Source organism: Lagenorhynchus albirostris, chromosome 2 (genome assembly GCF_949774975.1).
Source record: "Lagenorhynchus albirostris chromosome 2, mLagAlb1.1, whole genome shotgun sequence".
Lineage (NCBI taxonomy): Eukaryota > Metazoa > Chordata > Mammalia > Artiodactyla > Delphinidae > Lagenorhynchus > Lagenorhynchus albirostris.
The window spans coordinates 121,446,221-121,467,688 of record NC_083096.1 but is presented as its reverse complement, the minus strand read 5'-3'; the positions used below and the strand labels follow the sequence as shown (position 1 = coordinate 121,467,688).

The window sequence follows — 21,468 nt, the reverse complement described above, 5'->3', positions numbered from 1 at the left end:
GAAGGAGTTTGGGCCTTTCCGGCCACCACTGGCTTCAATATGGCTGCCCCCAAGGAAAGGCGGGGTTAGTGTGAAAGTACAGACCCTGACTCCCTCGTCGCATGGATCGTAGCGCAGAGTTCAGAAGATGGAAGGCGCAGTGTCTGAGCAAAGCGGACCTCAGCCGGAAAGGCAGTGTGGACGAGGATGTGGTAGAGCTTGTGCAGCTCCTAAATGGGCGAGAACAGTTTTTCACCACCAGTTCCTGCGCTGGCCGCATCATCCTCCTAGACCGGGTGAGCAGGACCCTTTGTGTCCTTCCAGCGCCTGCCCTGTAGTGTGCAACACCAGGAGCCTTGTGCTCACCCAATGTAACACCCTGTGTTTGTTCTTCTGACCGGTGGTCTCGGTTTCTTTATCAAGGAAACTGAGAGGGTGACTTAAACCAATTCTTCTAAAATTTTAATGTGTATGTCAATCACTTGGAGGTATTTTAAAATACAGATTCTGATTCTGTAGGTCTAGAGTAGGGTCTGATCTGTATTTCTAACAAGCCCCCAAGTGATGCTGAAACTACTGGCCTGGGAATGATCTTGAGTTGCAAGGGTTAGAGAATTTTATTTTTTTAATACTAAGGAATTTTAAGGACTTCCCAGCCTGGCGAGGCGGCTGTCTTCTCGTTAACCGCTCTACCAAATCGTTGTTAACCACTTGATTGAAGATCGCTATGGTTAAGAAGTTCACTGCCTCCTAGTGGCTCACTCCGTTATTACAACTCTGGTAATTTTTACATTACCTGAGAAAGTACATTAGTATGTAGTCTGTAATAGTGGTCAGTCCCTCAGGCTTTGGAGTGATACTGCTTAGATTCTAAATCAGTTTTGGGTATTATTGGCTATGTGACTTTAGGGAATTTATCTAAACTTAGCCCCTTCTTGTCCCATGAACTAAGGATAATAAAGAGTATCCACTTCATAGGGATTCTACGTAGAGGAAATGGGATAATTTATTTGAAAACTTTAGCACCGTGCCTGGCATATTAAGTGCACTGTAAAAGTTAGCTGTGTGTTCATTTTAACATTAGGACTGAATTCAGAGCATGGAAGACAGCACACTCATAAATTCATTCTTTAGCTCCTCACTGACAGACCATTTGCCGGTCTCCCAGGTTAGCAGGGCCTGCTCATTCTTATATTGCTTCCATTGCCCCCTGAGCACTGGCACTCTTGCTTGTCTTGATCTCTCTCTCTTCCTCCATTTCTCCTGCCCTGTCTTACCTGGATTTCTGCAGTGGTTTCCTAACAGGTCACTGAACTCTACCTGTTCACTGAACTCTACCAGTCTTTCTACCCCAAACCATGTTACACACTGTTAACAGATTCCCCTTTCTGAAGCACAACTCTGTGCATGTCACTCATCTATGCTGAAATACTCTAGTATACCTTTCAGCTCTACTTTCCACTGTTTCTCTTCATCTTAATCTGTTTACTGAAACAACTATTCTCTTTTCCCTCTTAAATTTATCTGCCTTTGCCTTTGCTCATGTTTATTTTTCCTAAAATGTCTTCCCCCATTTCTGCATATCTGCGAAGTACCTCCCCAGACTCCCCTTTTCTACCTGAATACAAACACACACATCCATTTGGAAGCCATGACTATTTCTTCTGAACTGCCTTAGGACTTTTTCTGAACCTCTTTTCATTTTATGTATTATCTTATACTTGTGTTTATTTTCACTTTGCCTTATTTCTGGAAGAATTTGGATCAACTTACAAACAGGCAATACAAAAAGAAAAATAAAAAGTGAGAAAATCTGCATAAAGGGAGTATAGATAAGGTAAAGCAGAGATGGCATTAGTTCTCAAAATATACCACTAGACTCTGTAAATTTGCTAGAGGTGGGCCACACATTTGGCTGTAAGATTTAGAGCAGCCAGCATAAGATCAGAAACATAAGTCACTGAGGTCATTCAGTGAAAACAAATCAGTTATTTAGGACAAGCACAGCTCTTCTCCTTTCCAAAGCCAGACAGCAAAGTCCCCTGTGTACCCATTGTATAAAAGTTACGTTGTAAAAAAAAGAAAGAGAAAATGCATAACTTTAAGGGAAAAAAAAAGAAGTTACCTTGTAGAAGTATAGTGATTTAAAAGTGCATGTGTTTCCTGCATCCTCTCTCTAGTGTCCTTGGGGGTAGGATCTGTTTATATCTAAAGTATCTCATAGAACTTAGCAAATAAACATTTTTCCAGTTAATAAGCAAAAAGTTACGTTAAAATATTTGCCCTCTCTTAATTTTGATCTTTCAATCCTAGCTCTGCCCTTTGGGACTACACATAAGGTCTAATCCAGAGGCCACAAATTTATGCCTATAGCGACTAGGGACATAGGAAGGTATGAACAGATCAGGTGTCAGTAAAAAGTGGTAGGTCCTGTGTGGGACTGGAACAGTGCTTTCTTACAAAAGGAATTCAAAAAAAATTTTTTTTAATATTGTGCTAATCATATAAAACAGCTAGAGTACAATTTAGGGGCTATTCGTGTACAGCCCCTTGTGATAATCCCTTTGCTCCTGACAAAATCATGACCGTATTTCAGAAAATATTTATTAAGTTCTTTTACCTTAATAAACAAATTACTTTCTATCTCAAATAATTTGGTTTCATTTTTCTTAACATTTAAGTTAACTTTACCCAAAAGCCTGTTGAATTGTTCTCAGTAATACTTAAAATCACGTGGGATTATTAATTTAAGAAAGCCTAAAATATGCTATACATTGTACTTATTATTTTGTAAATATTATATGATAAATTAAATTATGTTATTTTTTCACTTTAGGGTATAAATGGTTCTGATGTTCAGAAACAAAACTGTTGCTGGCTACTGGTCACACACAAACCCTGTGTGAAAGATGATGTGGTAAGTTTTTATATATAAATTTAGAAATAAACTTTAATTCACAGTCACTTTAAATACATATGAAAAGAATAGAAAATTCAAAGTGGTTTATGTATAGAATCATAATGACTGTAGATTATAAAGCCTAAAGAGAATTCATTACAATGGCTTTTTTTTTAGTTGTGGGAGGTTATTATCTGCCCTGGATTATTTAGTTTCCTAAATTAAAATGTTTAGATGAGTTCATATAAGTTTGCATTAGTCAGGCATTTTACATTACTGGCTCAGGTGCTTAAATGTTGTCTTCAAAGCTCACTCAGTCTCCATCTCCTTTGGGTACTGGTTCTCTCTGTATGTTTGCCCTTCTCTTCTGTGGCAGATAATCACTGTGGCAGGAAAGATAGCTGCCAGCAACCCCAGCAGAAAAAGATTTACTTTTTAAGATCCATGTATCATTTCCAAAGGACACTGAGTCATCCTTCCTGGTTAGGTGTTCTCCCCACTGAGATCAGCTATTTTTGCCAGTAGAATGGAATGCTATCCTTGATCACACCTAGGCACTTGGCGTCTCTGATATTATGATAGTGGGAGTGATGAGTGACAGGGTCACGCTTGACAGTGCCACCAGAATCAAATGATGTGAAGGAGGGAGGATGGTGCAGGGAGACTAGGCAGACAGAAGTAACAACTGTCTTATATAGCTTCTAGCTGAGACATAATAGTGTATGTGTCTCAAACCTCAATCTAACAGCAAAACATTTAGACAGACCTTCTACTACCTTCTAGACCTTCTAGTCTTTATGTACCATATTCCTTAATGAAAAATCTGCTATGGAATTAAATAGAGTAGTAGTTGACTTTTTTGAGGTATGGTTGGAAAGAATGACACAGAAGGTTTATGGGAGAATTAGAAATCAGGTCTCTTAAAAGAATAAGCGGATCAATAAGTTTTGGAGAAAGAGGACCAAGAAAACAGAGTGAAAAGTTACTGTGGAAGGATGCAGAATGAGTCTGAAAGTTCCTTGGGAGAATTGAAGTTACGTAGGATAAAGGGTCACCAAAGACAGGATCATGTACTTGTGTCTGATCCTAACATTTTCCATTTATTTAGATTGTAGCCCTAAAGAAAGCGAATGGCGATGCCATTTTGAAATTTGAACCACTTGTTCTTCATGTGCAGTGTCGACAGTTGCAGGATGCACAGATTCTGGTAAAATTTTGTGATTATACTTGAATTTATAGGTATGTGAGTAGATTTAATTTTAAACTTTTAAATTTTCTACCAAAATTAATGCAATGCTAGTTTAATCAACTACTGTTTTATTTAATTATAGATTTGGGGTTATAAATGTTTCTGCAGTTTGTAGGGCTAAAGTGTTTATTTGATTAGCCAGATGTTCCAAATTTAACAAATTTATTTTCTTACAGCATTCAGTGGCAATAGATTCTGGTTTCAGGAACTCCGGCATAACAGTGGGAAAGAGAGGAAAGACTATGTTGGTATGACACCTTTTGGCAAAAAGCAATTTTTTGATCATGAAGTAATCCAGATTATTGAATAACCTTCTACTCAAATCTTCTTGTCATTCCCTTGCCCAGAAACCTTCAGTGACTGACTTTTCTGTACAGGGCGAAGTCCAGAGTTGTTAGATTTACATTTGAGGTCTTATTTTACAGTATTCCCCTCCACTTACTTTTAACTTGATTCTCTCCGTCCTCCTCATCCTAAATAGTCAAGGCCCAGTTTAATCAGCACCATGATGTAGTGGAAAGAATCACAGACAGGGTGTCTAAAGTCTTCTGCCTGGATCCATCAGGGACTGAATTGTCTCAGCTATATCAGGGATCTATCGAACTACTGCCCTAGGGCCACATTCAGCCCTCGGGCAGGCAGTTCTAGTACACCCATTTGATTAATTACTGTCTAAGGTTGCTTTTGTGCTACGATGGCAAAATTGAGTAGTTGTGACAGATACTATATGGCCTGCAAAGTTGAAAATATTTATTATCTATCCTTTCACAGAAAAGGTTTGCCGACCCCTGGACTAGAAGATCTTTAAGGCTCCTTCTAAGTCCCACAGCCTCTCTGAGTCCTTTCCTGGCCAAGCCAACCCCTAGTGATTTTGCCCTATTCTCTGTGATCACACGTGGTAGCTACTGTTTGTGTTTACTGTTTGGCATGGTGTACATTGTTTGCTTTTCAACTACTTCAGATTGGCTTCCATTCTAGCTCCCTAGACTTTACTTTTTTCTATTTTTAACAGATAGCCTATTTTCCAAAATGAGGTGGCTTAAGAAGACGACATCTGTAAAGCATGACTAAATAGAAAATGAAAGCTCATAGTACTGATTTGCATCCCCATCTCAGTCCCCACTGCATGTGGTGGCCCAGGCAAGAACAGAGCCACTCTTTCACCTTCTCTCCTTTATCTTCCATATTCAATTAGCGACAAGTCCTGTCCCTTCTACCTCTGATTTCTCACTCCTGACTCCACCTCTCCAAGCCCTCTGCCACTGTGCCTGCTTGAGCCGTCATCGTCCCTCACCTCTATCTTTAGAGTGGTCTCCTGACTGGTCTTCCTCCTACCCATCTTCTCCTTCAGTCCCTCTAGCCAATACTGTCAGAATCCCCCTTTTAAAGAAGTCAAGGTCTCCTGGTGTTTTCTCAGGCCTTATTTATGCTCATGTTCTGCCAGCATACTTCCACCCCAGCCAGACAGAATACTATTGGTTATTTCCCAAATGTATTATGCTTTTCATGTTCCCATGACTATAGAAAAGTTAATCCTCTGGCTGGAATGCTCCCCTTCTCCCATTTTTACATCTGGTGAAATTACACTTACCCTTTAAAATTCCAATTCCGATGCCACATTTCCCATAAAACCACGACCTATCTCAGTTAGTTGCTCCTCTTCTACATTTCCTTAGCATTTTGTGTGCACATGTACGTGCATGCATGCACATGTACACATATGTGTTTCTTCTGTCATAGCACCATGATGTATTGTGATTCTCTGTTCACTTGTTTGTTTCCTGTTCAGAAGTGTTAGCTCTTTTAAGGGCAGGGACCATGTTATATTCATCCTGTACCTTCATACCTTACATGGGGCTTAGAACACTGCAGATGCTTAGTAAAGGCTTGTTGAATGAATTTTTATGCCTCATAATAGTTTTTGTTGTTTCTTAACCTATATCCAGTGTTTGGATTTACTTGGAATATGTTGACTGTTTCATCGGCAACCCTAAAGCGTTGAGAAAGCAGCCACTTTGTGAGATAGAAAAGGCATGGTTTATCTTGTAACAACGCTGCTCAAGCAGTGCTAAGAGGCCCTTTAGCATCCAGTCCATTTTGATTTTCCCTTGAAGCTTCTGTTGAGGTTTCATTTATTTATTTTCTTTAAATAGTGTATTAAAGCTCCCTTAGCTTTAGTGACAGTGATACTGTTAAGTTCATTGGATTCTTTGATAGTATGTGCTTTTCTGAAAGACAATGTATAGAATGACTTGCTTTACAAATGATTTTATACGATGGGAAAATCTATTTGACTCTCCTTTGATTCAACTGTATTTAACTAAATTATATCAAAGCACAAATTAAATGTTGTAATGGAGCTAAACTATATATAAACACAGCCCTGACTGGGACTTTTCTTTAGTTATCTTCAGTGTCTCTAGTACATAAGTCATCATATCTAAATTGCTCCTTGCAGGCTGTCCGGAGCACACATGGCTTAGAAGTTCCATTAACCCATAAAGGAAAACTGATGGTGACAGAGGAATATATCAACTTCCTGATAAAGATAGCAAATCAAAAAATGGAGGAAAACAAGAAGAGAATTGAAAGGTATAGTCTTACATGCCTAGGTCTTCTTTGAAACTATTAATATACACCATCTTCAGTTTATACTCCCAACTGCTTTTATATTTGTAGCCTTGTCACGAATAATTAAGATGATGCAAGTAACTGATTAGAGTAGGCCAGACTGCAATGGGTACTAAATGGAGCACAAAGGGGAGGAAGCTCCATGGAGGATAGTGGGACACGTGACCGCCAGCAACAGGCATAAAGGAGAAACAGTCACTCAGGTAAGAGAGCTCAGCAGCCCCAGGGACCATAACTGATCCAGTTGAAGGCAGCCAGGGAGGAGGTACACTCTACCTCCTGGGTGTGACCTACTGAAGACTACCTAGAATCTCCTTTTGAGGAGAACAGCCTGGTTAATTTTAGTCTGATAAATATTTTATACCTCTGGCTAGCTCAGAACCCCACTCCTGTCATGCATTAGATTTGAATTGGCATAATTGTACCAGTCAGAAGGATTATGGCTATCAAGTCACATCTTTATATTTCTCTTGTTCTTAAACTTCACCTCCTGGTAGATTAATTTTACATGACTTTCTTTTTCAACTTTTTCCTAAGAATAGAATCTTTGATGTAAAGAAGTGACTATTATGCTGCCTTTTATATATGAAGATAAATGCCACTGACCTACCATCAGTAAGATGTAAATTTCTGAGTTATTTAAGGACTGATGGTCATCTTGTTGTCATTTATTATTTTCTTTTTGCTTTTTCCCCCACCCCTTTGGTCACCTCACAACTAGCCAATCACTACCTAAATAACTCCTGAGTCATTCTTCTCTCCCCACCCTTCCTGCCATGTTCTTTATTCAGGACCATTGCAGTAACCTTATTAGCTGGTCTCATAGTAGAATGCTTCCAGTATGTCTCTCTGCTAAGCCATTCTCCGTATCACCATCAGAATCCTGTCTGAAATGAAAAGGAATACTATTGCTTAATTTGCCTGCTTAAAATTCTTTAATACCTAGAACTTTTTATGAAGCAGCTAAGGCCAGAAGTGCCAATGGCAGCAGTGTGGCATGGTGGAAAGGGGTAGAAATGGGCTCCAGAGGCAGAACTGAGTTCGAATCCTGCTTCCCCCACAACTTACTCAACTCTCTTGGCTTCATTTTTCTTGTACCTATTTATCATAAAGAACAATTTTAGTATACACTAGATGGCATATGTATAATGACAGGCCCTGTCCGTGTTATGTCATGGATTCTTAGGATAGGATAGCCTTTCTCCTTGTTCACCGACTCATACAGAGAATAAACCTATAATCACATCAGTAGCCCCATCCAGGCTTTCTTAACCAGGGCTCCTTATTTGAACCACAGAATTAAAAAAATTATTCGAGTGACTATTTCTCAGTTCTCCCAACAGTGGTATATAACTTGTACTAGTCTAGATACATTGGAGAGAAGTAATTCATGACATACAATGGATGTCCTCAGGCATTAGGACTGAATTTTTTAGCGGAAGCCTGGCTGAAAAAAGCTGAGAGGTTACCTGGCCACAAGGTTCTTTGAGCAAACATTCTAAATATAGTGATGATTTCAAGTAAGCAACTGAAGGTACCCAGCCACTCCACCAGACTACAGAGTTTGAACTGTATGTAGGTACTTACTGGTAGCATTCCAAAAGTTGACTACGGTTGTTAGATAGTATTCTAGTGAGACTGTTTGCGAAAATGTACGAGGTAGCAAATCAGTTTCTCTGTTTCCTTACTTGAATTTCAATACGATTATAAATATAGCCCAAGATCAACTAACTATACACCTGGTGAAGTTAATTGAGTCACGTTCACCAACTATAAAATCAAATTATGCTTTAAATCCATTGACTCAAAAATATGTTTCGAGATTATGGTGTGCACGCTGCTATCAAGAGAGTCATGCTCATCATATAAAATCAGTGAAAAATTAAAGAAGGGTAAAAAGTTTCTTAAGATACTGATTAGAAGATTACATGTGAATTCAGAAAGGGTGAACAAATTAGGGAGCTGCTTTGGGAACAGCTGTATATTCAACCAAATGCAGAGAAAGAGTTACTCTTCTGCTGTGGAAAAGAGAAAAAATAAACACTGGAGGTGATGAGTTCTGCAATCAGACGTTGAGTACTAAAATTGGTTTCTCACAGGACCAAAGTTTCATAATTCAAACAACTATAATAAGAGAATTTTTAAAAGCTAAAATCCTAATGTGTAACATTCCAGCAATAAGAAATATACTTGAGATACGAAAATCAAAAGGTAAAATAATTTTAATAGAAAAAAAAGCCTCTTTTGTAAAAAAAAAACAATTCCTAAGCCCACTTCTTAGTGGGAAGAGTAAGAAAATTTCATACATAATGATTTCCAGGTAAAAAAATATGAAGTTTGGAGATCTATTTACCCATTACAAGTGGAGGGCTATCTTTGTAGCTGTTAATAAGAGATCAGGACTGACTTGGGTTGGATGGAATTAGCCATGTTCTTCTTCTCACCAACTGTAATAAGACAATAAATGTTAAATAAAATGTAGAATAAACAGAAATAGAGTTATAGATGTAGAAAACAATCTTATGGTTACCAGGGCAGAAGGGGGTGGTGGGAAGGATAAATTGGGAGGTAAGGATTGACATATACACACTACTATATATAAAATAGGTAACTAATAAGGACCTACTGTATAGCACAGGGAACCCTACTTAATACTACGTAAGGACCTATATGAGAGAAGAGTCTAAAAAAAGTGGATATATGTGTATGTATAACTCATTCACTTCGCTGTACACCTGAAACTAACACTACATTGTAAGTCAACTATACTCCAATTTAAAAAAACATGGCATCTTAAAAAAATTTTTTTTTAAATATAGAGTAAAAGGGCCAAATATATTGGCATATAATATTGATAAAAATAAAGCAAATTAGACTGAAAAAGTAAATGAATATTTCCAATGGTTGGTTTTTTTGTGGTAAAATATACATAACTAAAATTTATAATTTTAACCGTTATACAGTTCATTGGCATTAGATACACTCACATTGCTATGCAACCACCACTATCACTGCTGTTTATCTCCAGACCCTTTTCATTATCCCAAATTGAAACTCCATGCCCATTAAACAATAATTCTCCACTCCCCAAACTCCCAGCCCCTGGTAACCACTCTTCTGTTTTCTGTCTCTTATGATTTTGACTATTCCAGGTACCTCATACAAATGGAATCATACAATATTTATCCTTCTGTGTTTGGCTTATTTCACTTAGCATAATGCTGTCAAGGTTTATCCATGTTGTAGTGTGATCAGAAGTTTACCTTTTTTTTTTCTTTTTTGCGGGTTTGCTGTTTTCTTTTTTTTAATTTTTATTTTATATTGGACTATAGTTGATTTACAATGTTGTGTTAGTTTTAGGTGTATAGCAAAGTGTTTCAGTTATGCATATACATATATCTATTCTTTTTCAAATTCTTTTCCCATTTAGGTTATTACAGAATATTGAGCAGAGTTCCCTGTGCTATACAGTAGGTCCTTGTTGGTTATCTGTTTTAAATATAGTAGTGTGTATATGTCAATCCCAGACTCCCAATTTATCCCTCCCCCCACCTTTCCCCTTTGGTAACCATAAGTTTGTTTTCTAAGTCTGTGAATCTGTTTCTGTTTTGTAAATAAGTTCACTTGTATCATTTTTTTAGATTCCACACATAAGTGATATCATATGATATTTGTCTTTCTCTGTCTGACTTACTTCACTTAGTATAATAATCTCCAGGTCCATCCATGTTGCTACAAATGGCATTATTTCATTCTTTTTAATGGCTGAGTAATATTCCATTGTATATATGTACCACATCTTCTTTATCCATTCATTTGCGATGGACATTTAGGTTGCTTCCATGTGTTGGCTATTGTAAACAGTGCTGCAATGAACATTGGGGTGCATATATCCTTTCCAACCATGGTTTTCTCCAGATTGATGCCCAGGAATGGGATTGCTAGATCATATGGTAGCTCTATTTTTAGTTTTTTAAGGAACCTCCTTACTGTTTTCCACAGTGGCTGTACCACTTTACATTACCATGAATAGTGTAGGAGGGTTCCCTTTCTCCACAACCTCTCCAGCATTTATTGTCTGTAGACTTTTTGATCATGGCCATTCTCACTGGTGTGAGGTGATACCTCATTGTAGTTTTGATTTGCATTTCTCTGATAATTAGTGATGTTGAGCATCTTTTCATGTGCCTCTTGGCTATCTGTATATCTTCTTTAGAGAAATGTCTGTTTAGGTCTTCTGCCCAGTTTTTGGTTGGGTTGTTTTATTGATATTGAGCCACATGAGCTGTTTGTAAATTTTGGAGATTAATCCCTTGTTGGTCGCATTGTTTGCAAATATTTTCTCCCATTCGGAGGATTGTCTTTTCGTTTTGTTTATGGTTTCCTTTGCAGTGCAAAAGCTTTGGAGTTTAGTTAGGTCCCATTTGTTTACTTTTGTTTTTATTTCCATTACTCTAGGAGACAGATCGAAAAAGATATTGCTGCGATTTATGTCAGTGTTCTGATTGTGTTTTCCTCTAAGGGTTTTATAGTGTCTGGTCTTACATTTAGGTCTTTCATCCATTTTGAGTTTATTTTTGTGTATAGTGTTAGGGAGTGATCTAATTTCATTCTTTTACACGTAGCTGTCTAGTTTTCCCAGCATCATTTATTGAAGAGACTGTCTTTTCTCCATTGTATAGTCTTGCCTCCTTTGCAGAAGTTTACTTCTTTTTAAGGCTGAATAATATTCCATTGTATTTAACATATATTGTTTATCCATTTATTCATCAATGGATGTTTGAGTTTTTTCTACCTTTTAGCTATTGTGAATAATGATGCTGTGAACATGGGTATACAAATATCTGTTTGAGTGTCTGCTTTCAGTTATTTTTGATATTTACCCAGAAGTGGAATTGCTAGATGATGTGGTAATTTTATATTTAATTTTTTGAAGAACCTCCATACTCTTTTTCACAGGAACTGCACCATTTTACATTCCCACCAACAGTATACAAGGGTTTCCTTTTCTCAACATCCTTGCCAACACTTGTTGTCTTTTGTTTTTCTGATAATTGCCGTTCTGACAGGTGTGAAGTGATATCTCATTGTGGTTTTGATTTGCATTTCCCTGATGATTAGTGACATTGAGCATTATTTCATATACCTGTCGGTAAGAATTTCTGTTACATCACTTTGCTGCTTTCCTTCCTGTTTGTGGTGCTTTTTCTTAGCTTCCTTCTGGATTTCTCTTGTTATTCTATATGTTGGTTAAATGCTGTCGTTCTCCAGGATTCCTTTCCTGGCCCATTGCTTTAGCTAATTCCCCAGATACTGGTAGATCTTCCAAATCTCTCCTGAGTCCTGGGCCCATATGTCTAATAACCTATTGAATATATCTAACCAAAATATCCCATCAACCTTTCCTTAATATCTTTCTTATCTTAATCTCAACCTCATTTACCCATTTCCTTGGTTCAAATTCTCATTATCATTTACCAGCATTATTACAGTTTATGCCTCAGTGAAAACAGAAATGTGAACCATATTAAATTACAGTTGTTTAATTGCACATATGTCTTTTTTTCCCCAGTACAACTTGGTCACATTGTGTATAGGACTGACTTTCCCCTCCCACCAACCAAACACATACCCATACATACACACACTTCAAATATCTCTCATCCTAAAACCTTATAGAGTGTCTGGCTCACAGTAGAAACCCAATAAATGTTTATTGAGTTCATCCTAAACAATAAAGGAACTTAAAAGTTAACACATTATATTGAGTTCACCAAAGGCAAAGACAGTTTCTTATTATTTTCTGAGTGTCTGACAGGAGCATAGTGGTCAATAAATATTTGCTCAATTTAGCTGACAGACTCTAGCAGTAGTACTACTTTTATGGCTTCAAAGCCTTAGGGTGATTATTCTGGAAGATATAAAATGGCATACTCATGGGGCAAGCAGGAGTAGGCTCTTGCTACACAGTCCAGGCAAGAATTAACAGGACCCTGAGTAACAAAATGAATGGGAGAGATACTACAGAACATAACCCGAATGTGGCAGCAGACAGAAATGGGGGGAGAAGAGAAGGAGTCAAGTCTTATTTTTTAAAATGGAACTAAAGCTAGTAAATAAATAACTCCCTATATACTTAAGATCAGAGAAGTAGATAATGAAGATCAGAGAAGTAAATAGTGAAAACACGTATTTTCTGATAGTTCCTCCTTGGATGTCCCCTCCCTTCAATTTTTCCTCTCATAATTCCTCTCCCTTTACTAGCCAGCTTCCACTCATCCTTGCAATTCAGCCCAGGCATTGGTTTTTTTTCCAAGGAATATTTAACGATCTTTCATGGCACGTTGAGTATATCTTTACGGCTCTGCAGCCCCCATTAAACCCTGAGCTCCCTGAGGGCACAGACCACATTTCTTATCTGTTTCTAGCACTGGCACAGGCCCTGTCACATACATGTTTTTTATTTTTTATTTATTTATTTATTTTATTTTATTTTTTTGCAGTACGCAGGCCTCTCACTGTTGTGGCCTCTCCCGTTGCGGAGCACAGGCTCTGGACGCGCAGGCTCAGCAGCCATGGCTCACGGGCCCAGCCACGCCGCGGCACGTGGGATCTTCCCGGACCGGGGCACGAACCCATGTCCCCTGCATCGGCAGGTGGACTCTCAACCACTGCGCCACCAGGGAAGCCCACATACATGTTTTTTAATAAAAAATTCTAGAGCTTAAAATCAGTTAAAAATCCAAATACATGATATATGAGAATAGCCTTCTTTTGTTGTTTGTTAATAATGGAAGCCTTAAAAGGGTATGAAATTGTGCCTAGATTTCATTAATTTTATGTTCCTATTTCGGAAGTCAACGAAATACCAGCTTTTTATTGCACATGGTCCTCTAACAGATCCGAGAAACAAGAATTGATTTTCCCAGGACTGTTCTGAAAAGTTCTCTCATGAAGAGAAGTATATACAGGTTGCCCTATGTCATGATAATCTTGACTGTGGAAGTAGAAAAACTGAAGACAATTTGATTTTCTTTTGAGGGGGGAAAAAAACAGTTACCTGAGCATACATTTCTTTTTATACTCCAAACTCTTTTTGTTGCCTTTGAGAGCTGAGAAAATTACACTTTGAGAATTGGGCTTTAGAATGCTGTATAAAGGGTCATATCATGAGAAGAGAACATGTAATTGGAAAACAAATTTCTGACTTACTGAGTAAGATAGTTTCCCAAAGGACATTTTAAAAGTTCCCTTAACCAAGGAAAACAAAAAAGTAGTTGAAGTTTTATTCTTGGCTTTCAACATGGAAAGGTCTTTGTTCCATTTTACCAGTTGTTTTTTTGGTACCCCAAGGATATAGCTTTGAATTCTTAGGTTGTTTGATAGAAGATTAAAGTAAGGCACCTGTTCCTCTTTAATTACCTTTTTAATGTAATTGACAAGGTATTTTACACAGCTGTTAATTCTCTGTGATCATAAAAGAGGAATTTAGTCTTATCTTTAATTTTCTAGGAATGCAGTAGAATCCAGAGAAAAGACTTGGTTACCTAAGTTTAAAGAGCAGGGTTGGGTAGAGAGTGATAGAAGATAAAGTTGCACATCATGAATAACCTCTTGTTATCAGATAAGGGTGATTCATACCCTTTTGTAGCATGCTTGGATTTGATTTAGATAAAATGAGTTATGCTACTGGGTCATTTTTTAAAACCATTCTAAATAGGCATTGTGGAAGATGAGAAGAAAACCAGTCATTGAAGTCACCCAGAATGATGGCAAGACCTGGAGACAAAGATAAAGCCAAGTGTAGAAGTTTCCATGAATGTAAAGGACTGAACAGAATATTGTTAGATAACCAGAGGGGCACATGAAGGAGTTTAGTCTGGCAAACTGTTGGTGAGGCAGGTGAATTCTGACCTTATCACTCGACTCTGAGGCAGGGTATGGAAATAATAAGCAGTCTTCACTTAAGAGGAATGCAGGGCAGTGGTGTCTTTGTGGGAAACCAGGTTTCAGTTAAGTAAGGATATAAGGAATGCATTAAATGAAAAGGTTGTTACCATGTTATGGGGTCTGAAAAATTAAACATCAGTTAATTTTTTCAAAGCCTTTTGCTATAACTCTTAAAATACTGTTTTCCCTTTTACTGTACCTCCCTCTTTGAGATTGATTTATTCATTTTAGAAATATCAATTAGCCCTTATTATCTGCCAGGCATGGTGCTGGATATCAAGGTGTACAGTGATGAGTATATAAGTTCTTGAAATATGGATAGGATATTAGTAATCATGTTAGGTATATATTAGCATTGTGTGGAGTATTTGGTAAGAGGTGATTACCTTGGGTTTTTAAGGGCAGTTTTAGAGCTTTTGCAAGCAGAACTTAGCCTGTTCATTGAATTAAAGAAAGAAGAAAATTGGCCCAAATAGCAATCTCTTCTGCAGATGTCAGAAATTTCCTGTCATAGCCTCCCATTATAATAGGATATTAAAGCATGATGAGATCCCGACAGTGGCAAAGGAGTTCTCAACTTTTAGATCATTTTATTTGGGACCTAAGATAATACATCCGTATTTACCTTTTTTGTTCAGTAGTTATTTATTCACTTATTTGGCATATTTTTACCCAAGTGTGGCTGTACTGTACTCCATGCTAAGAATATAACAGAAGACAAGGTAGATGGAGTCCTTGGTCTTATGGAATTTATATTCCGTAAAAATAGTCGTTTTTGAGAACTTACTCGGTGCCAGGCACTGTGCTAGGTACTTACATATATATCCCTCCGATAGCCCTGCTAAGTACAGGATAATAGCTAGTTTTATAAATGAGGAAATCGAGAGTCAGTGAGGTTGGAATTAGCCAACCTCAGCTTTCCCAGGGAACCACTCATGTGAAGCACACACAGCATACCAAGCCATCCTGCTGCTTTCCAACGTATGCTGAAAACTAACACAAAAACTCCAGCAGGAAGATGAGTAAAGGAAAAGAATAATTTACATTAAAAAATTAAAATAGCTAATAAAAAATGTTCGGGCTTCCCTGGTGGCGCAGTGGTTGAGAGTCCGCCTGCCGATGCAGGGGACACGGGTTCGTGCCCCGGTCCGGGAAGATCCCACATGCCGCGGAGCGGCTAGGCCCGTGAGCCATGGCCGCTGAGCCTGCGCATCCGGAGCCTGTGCTCCACAGCGGGAGAGGCCACAACAGTGAGAGGCCCGCTCACCGCACAAAAAAAAAAAAAAAAAAAAAAAAAAAAATGTTCAATTTCACTTTCAAACAAAGCAATGAAAATATAAATAATGAGAGACCGTAATCACCTATAGTAAAGCGTGTTTTTTGATGTAATATTCACTGTATGAGTGAAGTGGTCTCTCAAGTTCTGCCCTTAGAAGCATATTTTTTGAACACCCATTCTGGAAAACAGGTAGTACTTATCAAGAGCCTTAAATATTTATAACCTTTAACCACGCAGTTATATTTCTAGGTATCTATCCTAAATAGCTAGAAACTCAGATCACATTATTTCCAAAATGTTTATCACGTTGTTTGTATTGGGAAAATTTGAAAGTAAATTAAGGCCAATCTAAGTGGCATAACGTTATACTACCATTAAAAAGTATTATTTTGTAGTTCATTTAGTGATATGGAAAGTGTTTTCAATAAATATTAAATTTGAAAAAACAATGTAAAACTTTATATGTAATATCACAATTGTATAAAAGACAGTAGGTGTATGTATACATGTACAGATATATTAATTCAGAATACACTAATAAACTGGAAAGAAAAAATATGAGAGTCATTATTTTTAGGTAGTTATGTAAAGGTGATCTGTATTTGTAACTTCACATATTTTGCAAATTCTCCAAAATGAGTCTCTATTACATTTATGATTCTTTTGAAAGAATATATATTTTCTTTTTTTTAAATCTTTGTTTGATTCCTATATCTGGAATAGAAATTAAGGTAGGATAGAGGTTATCAAGAGGTGATTCCAAACCAGTTTTCAGGACTGTTCTTAAAGAACTGAAACATTTCTTTTCCTAAGTAAAAAATCATAAAAGCAAGAAGCACGTTATTTCTGTGATTTATTCTATATCTTGAGGTTAATATGAGACATCAGGTTTATGTAATTTATAAATTCTAGGTGTATTTCATTTTGTTTCAGAACACACAGATATAACAATAATACTTTATTTCTTTACAGGTTTTACAACTGCCTACAACATGCTTTGGAAAAAGAAACTATTTCTATGACCTCATATCCCAAAGAGAAAATCAAAGAGAAAAATAACTCATCATATACTCACAAGAATAAAAGAAACCCAGGAAAAGCATGTGGCAAATATATTACTGAAGAAAATAATAAAGAACTTGAAAATGATGATCATGATGATCCAGGAATCAGTGTTACTATCTTCCCTGAAGATTACTGAGATTTGGTTCTGAAGTGTCTTGGTAGAATAATGTTTCTAATAGATATTCTAAAGCTGCTCTTTATAGGAGTATTTTAGTTAGTTGAGTGTATCAGCCTTTCAGAAAAACAAGATTTAATTTTTCTCTATATTTTAGGGAAACCCTTAGCTTTTAAAAATAGCTGTGTATAATATCAATATTTGCTCTTAAATACCATTGTTTTTAGTCACATAGTCATGGCAAAAATAAAATTATGATTTTTAATGCTTATCCTTAAGTTTCAGTTTCTACTTCTGTAAAACAGAAGAACTATAATACCCTTTCAAGAGAGCCTTAACATTAGGAATATTAGAGTATAGGTCCTACAGTAGGACCTTGTTTATCCATTCTATATATAATAGTTTGCCTCTGCTAATCCCAAACTCCCAATCCTTCCCTCCTCTGCTCCTCTCCCCCTTGACAACCACAAGTCTGTTCTCTATGTCTGTGAGTCTATTTCTGTTTCATAGAAAAGTTCATTTGTGTCATATTTTAGATTCCACATATAAGTGATATCATATGTTATTTGTCTTTCTGACTTCACTTAGTATGATAATCTCTAGGTCCATCCATGTTGCTGCAAATGGCATTATTTCATTCTTTTTATGGCTGAGTAATATTCCATCGTGAATATGTACCACATCTTTATCCATTCATCTGTCAATGGACATTTAGGTTGTTTCCATGTCTTGGCTACTATAAGTGCTGTTATGAACATAGGGGTGCATGTATGTTTTTGAATTATAGTTTTGTCTGGATATATGCCCAGGTTTACTCCTTTTTTCTATCATGGCTCTGAACTCTCTCTTTGGCCTTTAAAGTAAGATACTAATATTTCCCTTAGTCATTTTGAGTCCTCCATCTTCTTGCCATCCTGCAACATTTGGCCCCATTAACACTCTTAGACCCCTGAATCTGCCCTTTCATCAGCATCCTGAATGCTTTCTTCTCAATCATTTCCCTGTTTATAGTGAATCATCAGTTATTTTTCTCTCCAGCACTTTAATATTTTTCAACATTTATTGCACCTTAGAATCATCTTTAGAACCTTGAAAAAATGCAGAAAAGACCTGAGAATCTCCAGGGATAAGCACGTGTATTTTTTCTTTTAAAGCTCTCAAGTCGTTCTCTAATTGGAAACTAAAGGGTAATAACGCTGTAGGCATTCCCAAGTTTCTGTCTTTGGCCTTCATCTTGCATTCCTGTCTGCACCCCAGCTAACTCATCCATCCCAGTAGCCTTCACCTCTGAGACAATGACTCCCGCCTCTCCTGTCCTGGTCTGTCTCCTATGCTCTGACTAACTGCTGGGCCTCACCAGTAGAGCTGTTACTTTTCAAGTGTTCTCTTGACTGTTTCCTGGTTCTTTGGCTAGAGAAAGCAGACTTTTGTTGGGGCTTTTTGTTTGTTTGTTTGAGCCCATTGACATTTCCGGGTTGCTGGCTTTTCCAATGCCCAGTCTGGGATATGTGAGGTAAAAAGAAAACCCAGGGAACTCACAATTATGTTGTTCTTTAGGTCCCCAAATCCCTAGCTGGTCTACCTTTCCCTTGTCACCTCTCAGAGTCTTCTTATGTTTATTCTATACATAGTGTCCAGAGTTTTTATTTTTATTTTTGGCTGTGCTGCGTGGCTTGCAGGATCTTCGTTCCCCAACCAGGGACTGAACCCAGGCCCCAGCAGTGAAAGTGCCAGGTCCCAACCACTGGACCGCCAGGGAATTCCCTGTCCAGAGGTTTTAGTTGCACTTAGTGAAAGGAATAGAAAAAAGTATATCTACTCCATCTTCCAGAATCAGAAGTCTAATATATTTTTTAAATTAATAATATTATCACATCATGGGGTATTGTTGAGGATACCTCTGGAACCCATCCAGATTGCCCAGATAATATAATCTACTTAGTGCTGTGCCCCATCTCCCAGTTTGTATGCTTGGCTGTTCTTGCCTCAGGCTGCTGGAGCATCTTCATTCTAAAATAGAGGAGAAGAAGCCTGGGAGTCTGTTTCCTGCCCTCTACCCACCGCCACCACACACACACTCACTGTCTCACAGCCAATAATGACAAGTGCAGAGTTTCAAAACAGTTCTGTTGCCCAGAAATGGGATAAACTTGGATGTGCAATTGCCATTTAAGCTCCCAGCAGCATCAGGCTAAGGCTGGGATGTCACCTTAATCCTATCATGTTTTTCCCACTCCCTTCCCCATTTCTTCTGGGAGCTCCTGCTTAATAAATCACTTGCACTAGAATGGTGTCTTCTTTTACAAGAACCTGACCTAAAGTACTGAGATTATTTTGTCTATATTTGAGAAAGTGATGGCATATGTTTATTATAAAGAGCTGATGTTTTAATGTGCTACAAATTATATCATTGGTAGTGATTTAAACTTATGAGGCAAATAAATTTTTATATTAAGTACAGAGTTTTAAAAATTCTTTTGGGGGAAGTATCGAAACAACAATATTTGAGGATCACTTCTACAATACATACTGTTATAAGAACTTGGCAGGAATAATTGATTCTAGGCAACGGAGTACTACCATCACAATTCAAGGGGATACCATGTCATTTAGGTTTTAAAGGCCAAGAAACAAGTTCACTGGACAGAAAAATCCAAGCAAAACTCTTGTAGACAGAGGAATGTGTAATATGAGGCACCAAAGAACATGATGTATTCAGTGATGGTGAATCTTCCATTAAAGCTGAAATACAACATGTGGTATGAAATGAGTCAAGCTGGTTGAAGCACAACTGTGAAAGGCCTTGTGGTCCAGCATGGAGGTAGACCAGTGTTTCCTAAACAGGGCTGTTCAGCAGAGTTCCCTGGTGGGAATGGGACTGGGCATGCCAGGCTGCTTTCTAAAACACTGAATCCCAGGCCCTACTCTAGACCTCTCAAGCCAGAATCTTCAATCTAGAGTCTTGGAATCTCTTTTTATTTTTTCCTTTCTCTCTGGGAATCTTTATTTTTTAAACAACTCATCCAAATGGTTCTGATAAAATCAACCCAGCTCTTTTAGAAGCCACTGGTAACAGACGTAATCCTGAAGGCACTGGAGAGGAATTAAAGATTTTTTAACGAAAAAGGAAAAAGCAACGATTATAGTTGCAGTGTATCTATATCACAGATTTTGTGTATTCATGTTATATTCATGTCATAGCTCCTCCTATAATATAGGAGGAGCTTCCAATATTTTAATTAAGTCACTGTCCTTATCGTTAGGTCTCAGGCAGCTGCCAGGAGGAACGGCCACATGCATAGCTATGTGTTGGACTCTGTACAGCTCCAGGAGAAGGAGACGTTCCCCACAGATGACAATGTGCATGCCACTCTTTGACGTCGTGCAGTGCACATTCTTATATACAGTACTGCTAGGAGGGAATTTGGGGAGGAAAAAATCTTAATCTCAGAATATCTGGAACATTTCTTCCAATTTAATGAGTAGAATATGGAAATACTTGCCAGGCAGGTAGATGGAAAAAAGAAGGAAAACAATTTTAGAAAATAAGCCCTAAATACATAAGAATTGTAGGGAAAGCGTGTGCGTGTAGAGGACAGCATCCTGTGGTGGAATGACTACACATTCTGTTGTTTAAAAATCTCTCTAAAGGCCTTGTAATCCACTGACTTTCTTTCACTCATCCAAACTGACCCCCAAGGGAACTATGTTTCAAAGATTCAATAAACAACAAGGTCCTACTGTAAATAAACAATAAGGTCCTACGGTGTAGCGCAGGGATAAACCATACTGGAAAAGAATATTAAAAAGGATGTATATATGTGTATAACTGAGTCACTTTGCTGAACAGCAGAAATTAACACAACATTGTAAATCAACTATACTTCAATAAAAAAGAATTCTATAAAGTATCTGCATGAGACTCTGGAAGAGAGGGGCTGCCCCCTAATCCCTTTGCCTGATGTAACAGAACCACCCTGGACCTTTCAGGTTAGAGAAGAGCGGCCAGGTGCTGCCAAGAGCCCAAGAAGACAGTGAATCCCACTCACTCCTTAGCGTCCCTTAACATGTTATTTTACTTATATATTCAATCCACATGCCTGATCAACAATATTAATAACTGCAGCAGGGATATTTAGTAATAAAATACAAGATAACCTATTGAGAGTTGCCTTGTCGTTTGTTTTTATTGTCATCAATCCATCCATAATGAAAGGAAATTTTTTCCCTTCCCCCAGGACGGAGGCAAGCACCTATTGCTAAGTCCCGGATTCTCCATTGTTTAATTTTGTTAACTACCT

At 37.7% G+C, this 21,468-nt stretch overlaps 1 protein-coding gene across 2 annotated transcripts; it reads left to right on the top strand.

The window, feature by feature from the left end:
- Positions 1 to 19: 19 nt before the first annotated feature.
- On the top strand, positions 20 to 19,625 carry TYW3 (tRNA-yW synthesizing protein 3 homolog). Of its 2 annotated transcripts, XM_060139745.1 has the most exons (6): positions 20 to 275; positions 2,816 to 2,896; positions 3,987 to 4,085; positions 4,304 to 4,375; positions 6,586 to 6,719; positions 16,960 to 19,625. In XM_060139745.1, exons 1-6 carry the CDS (start codon positions 102 to 104, stop codon positions 17,186 to 17,188), a joined length of 789 nt encoding a protein of 262 aa, XP_059995728.1. In that variant the 5' UTR covers positions 20 to 101; the 3' UTR covers positions 17,189 to 19,625. The 2 variants fall into 2 exon arrangements, with proteins under 2 accessions (XP_059995728.1, XP_059995729.1); XM_060139746.1 differs by lacking the exon at positions 4,304 to 4,375.
- The last annotated feature ends 1,843 nt before the right edge of the window (positions 19,626 to 21,468 follow it).

Excerpts from the sequence above, each read along its gene's own strand:
- TYW3 (XM_060139745.1), top strand. The coding sequence starts at position 102 with ATGGATCGTAGCGCAGAGTTCAGAAGATGGAAGGCGCAGTGTCTGAGC. Across the intron at positions 276-2,815 it reads GCATCATCCTCCTAGACCGG|GGTATAAATGGTTCTGATGT; the intron begins GTGAGCAGGACC and ends TTTTCACTTTAG. Across the intron at positions 4,376-6,585 it reads AGAGAGGAAAGACTATGTTG|GCTGTCCGGAGCACACATGG; the intron begins GTATGACACCTT and ends TGCTCCTTGCAG.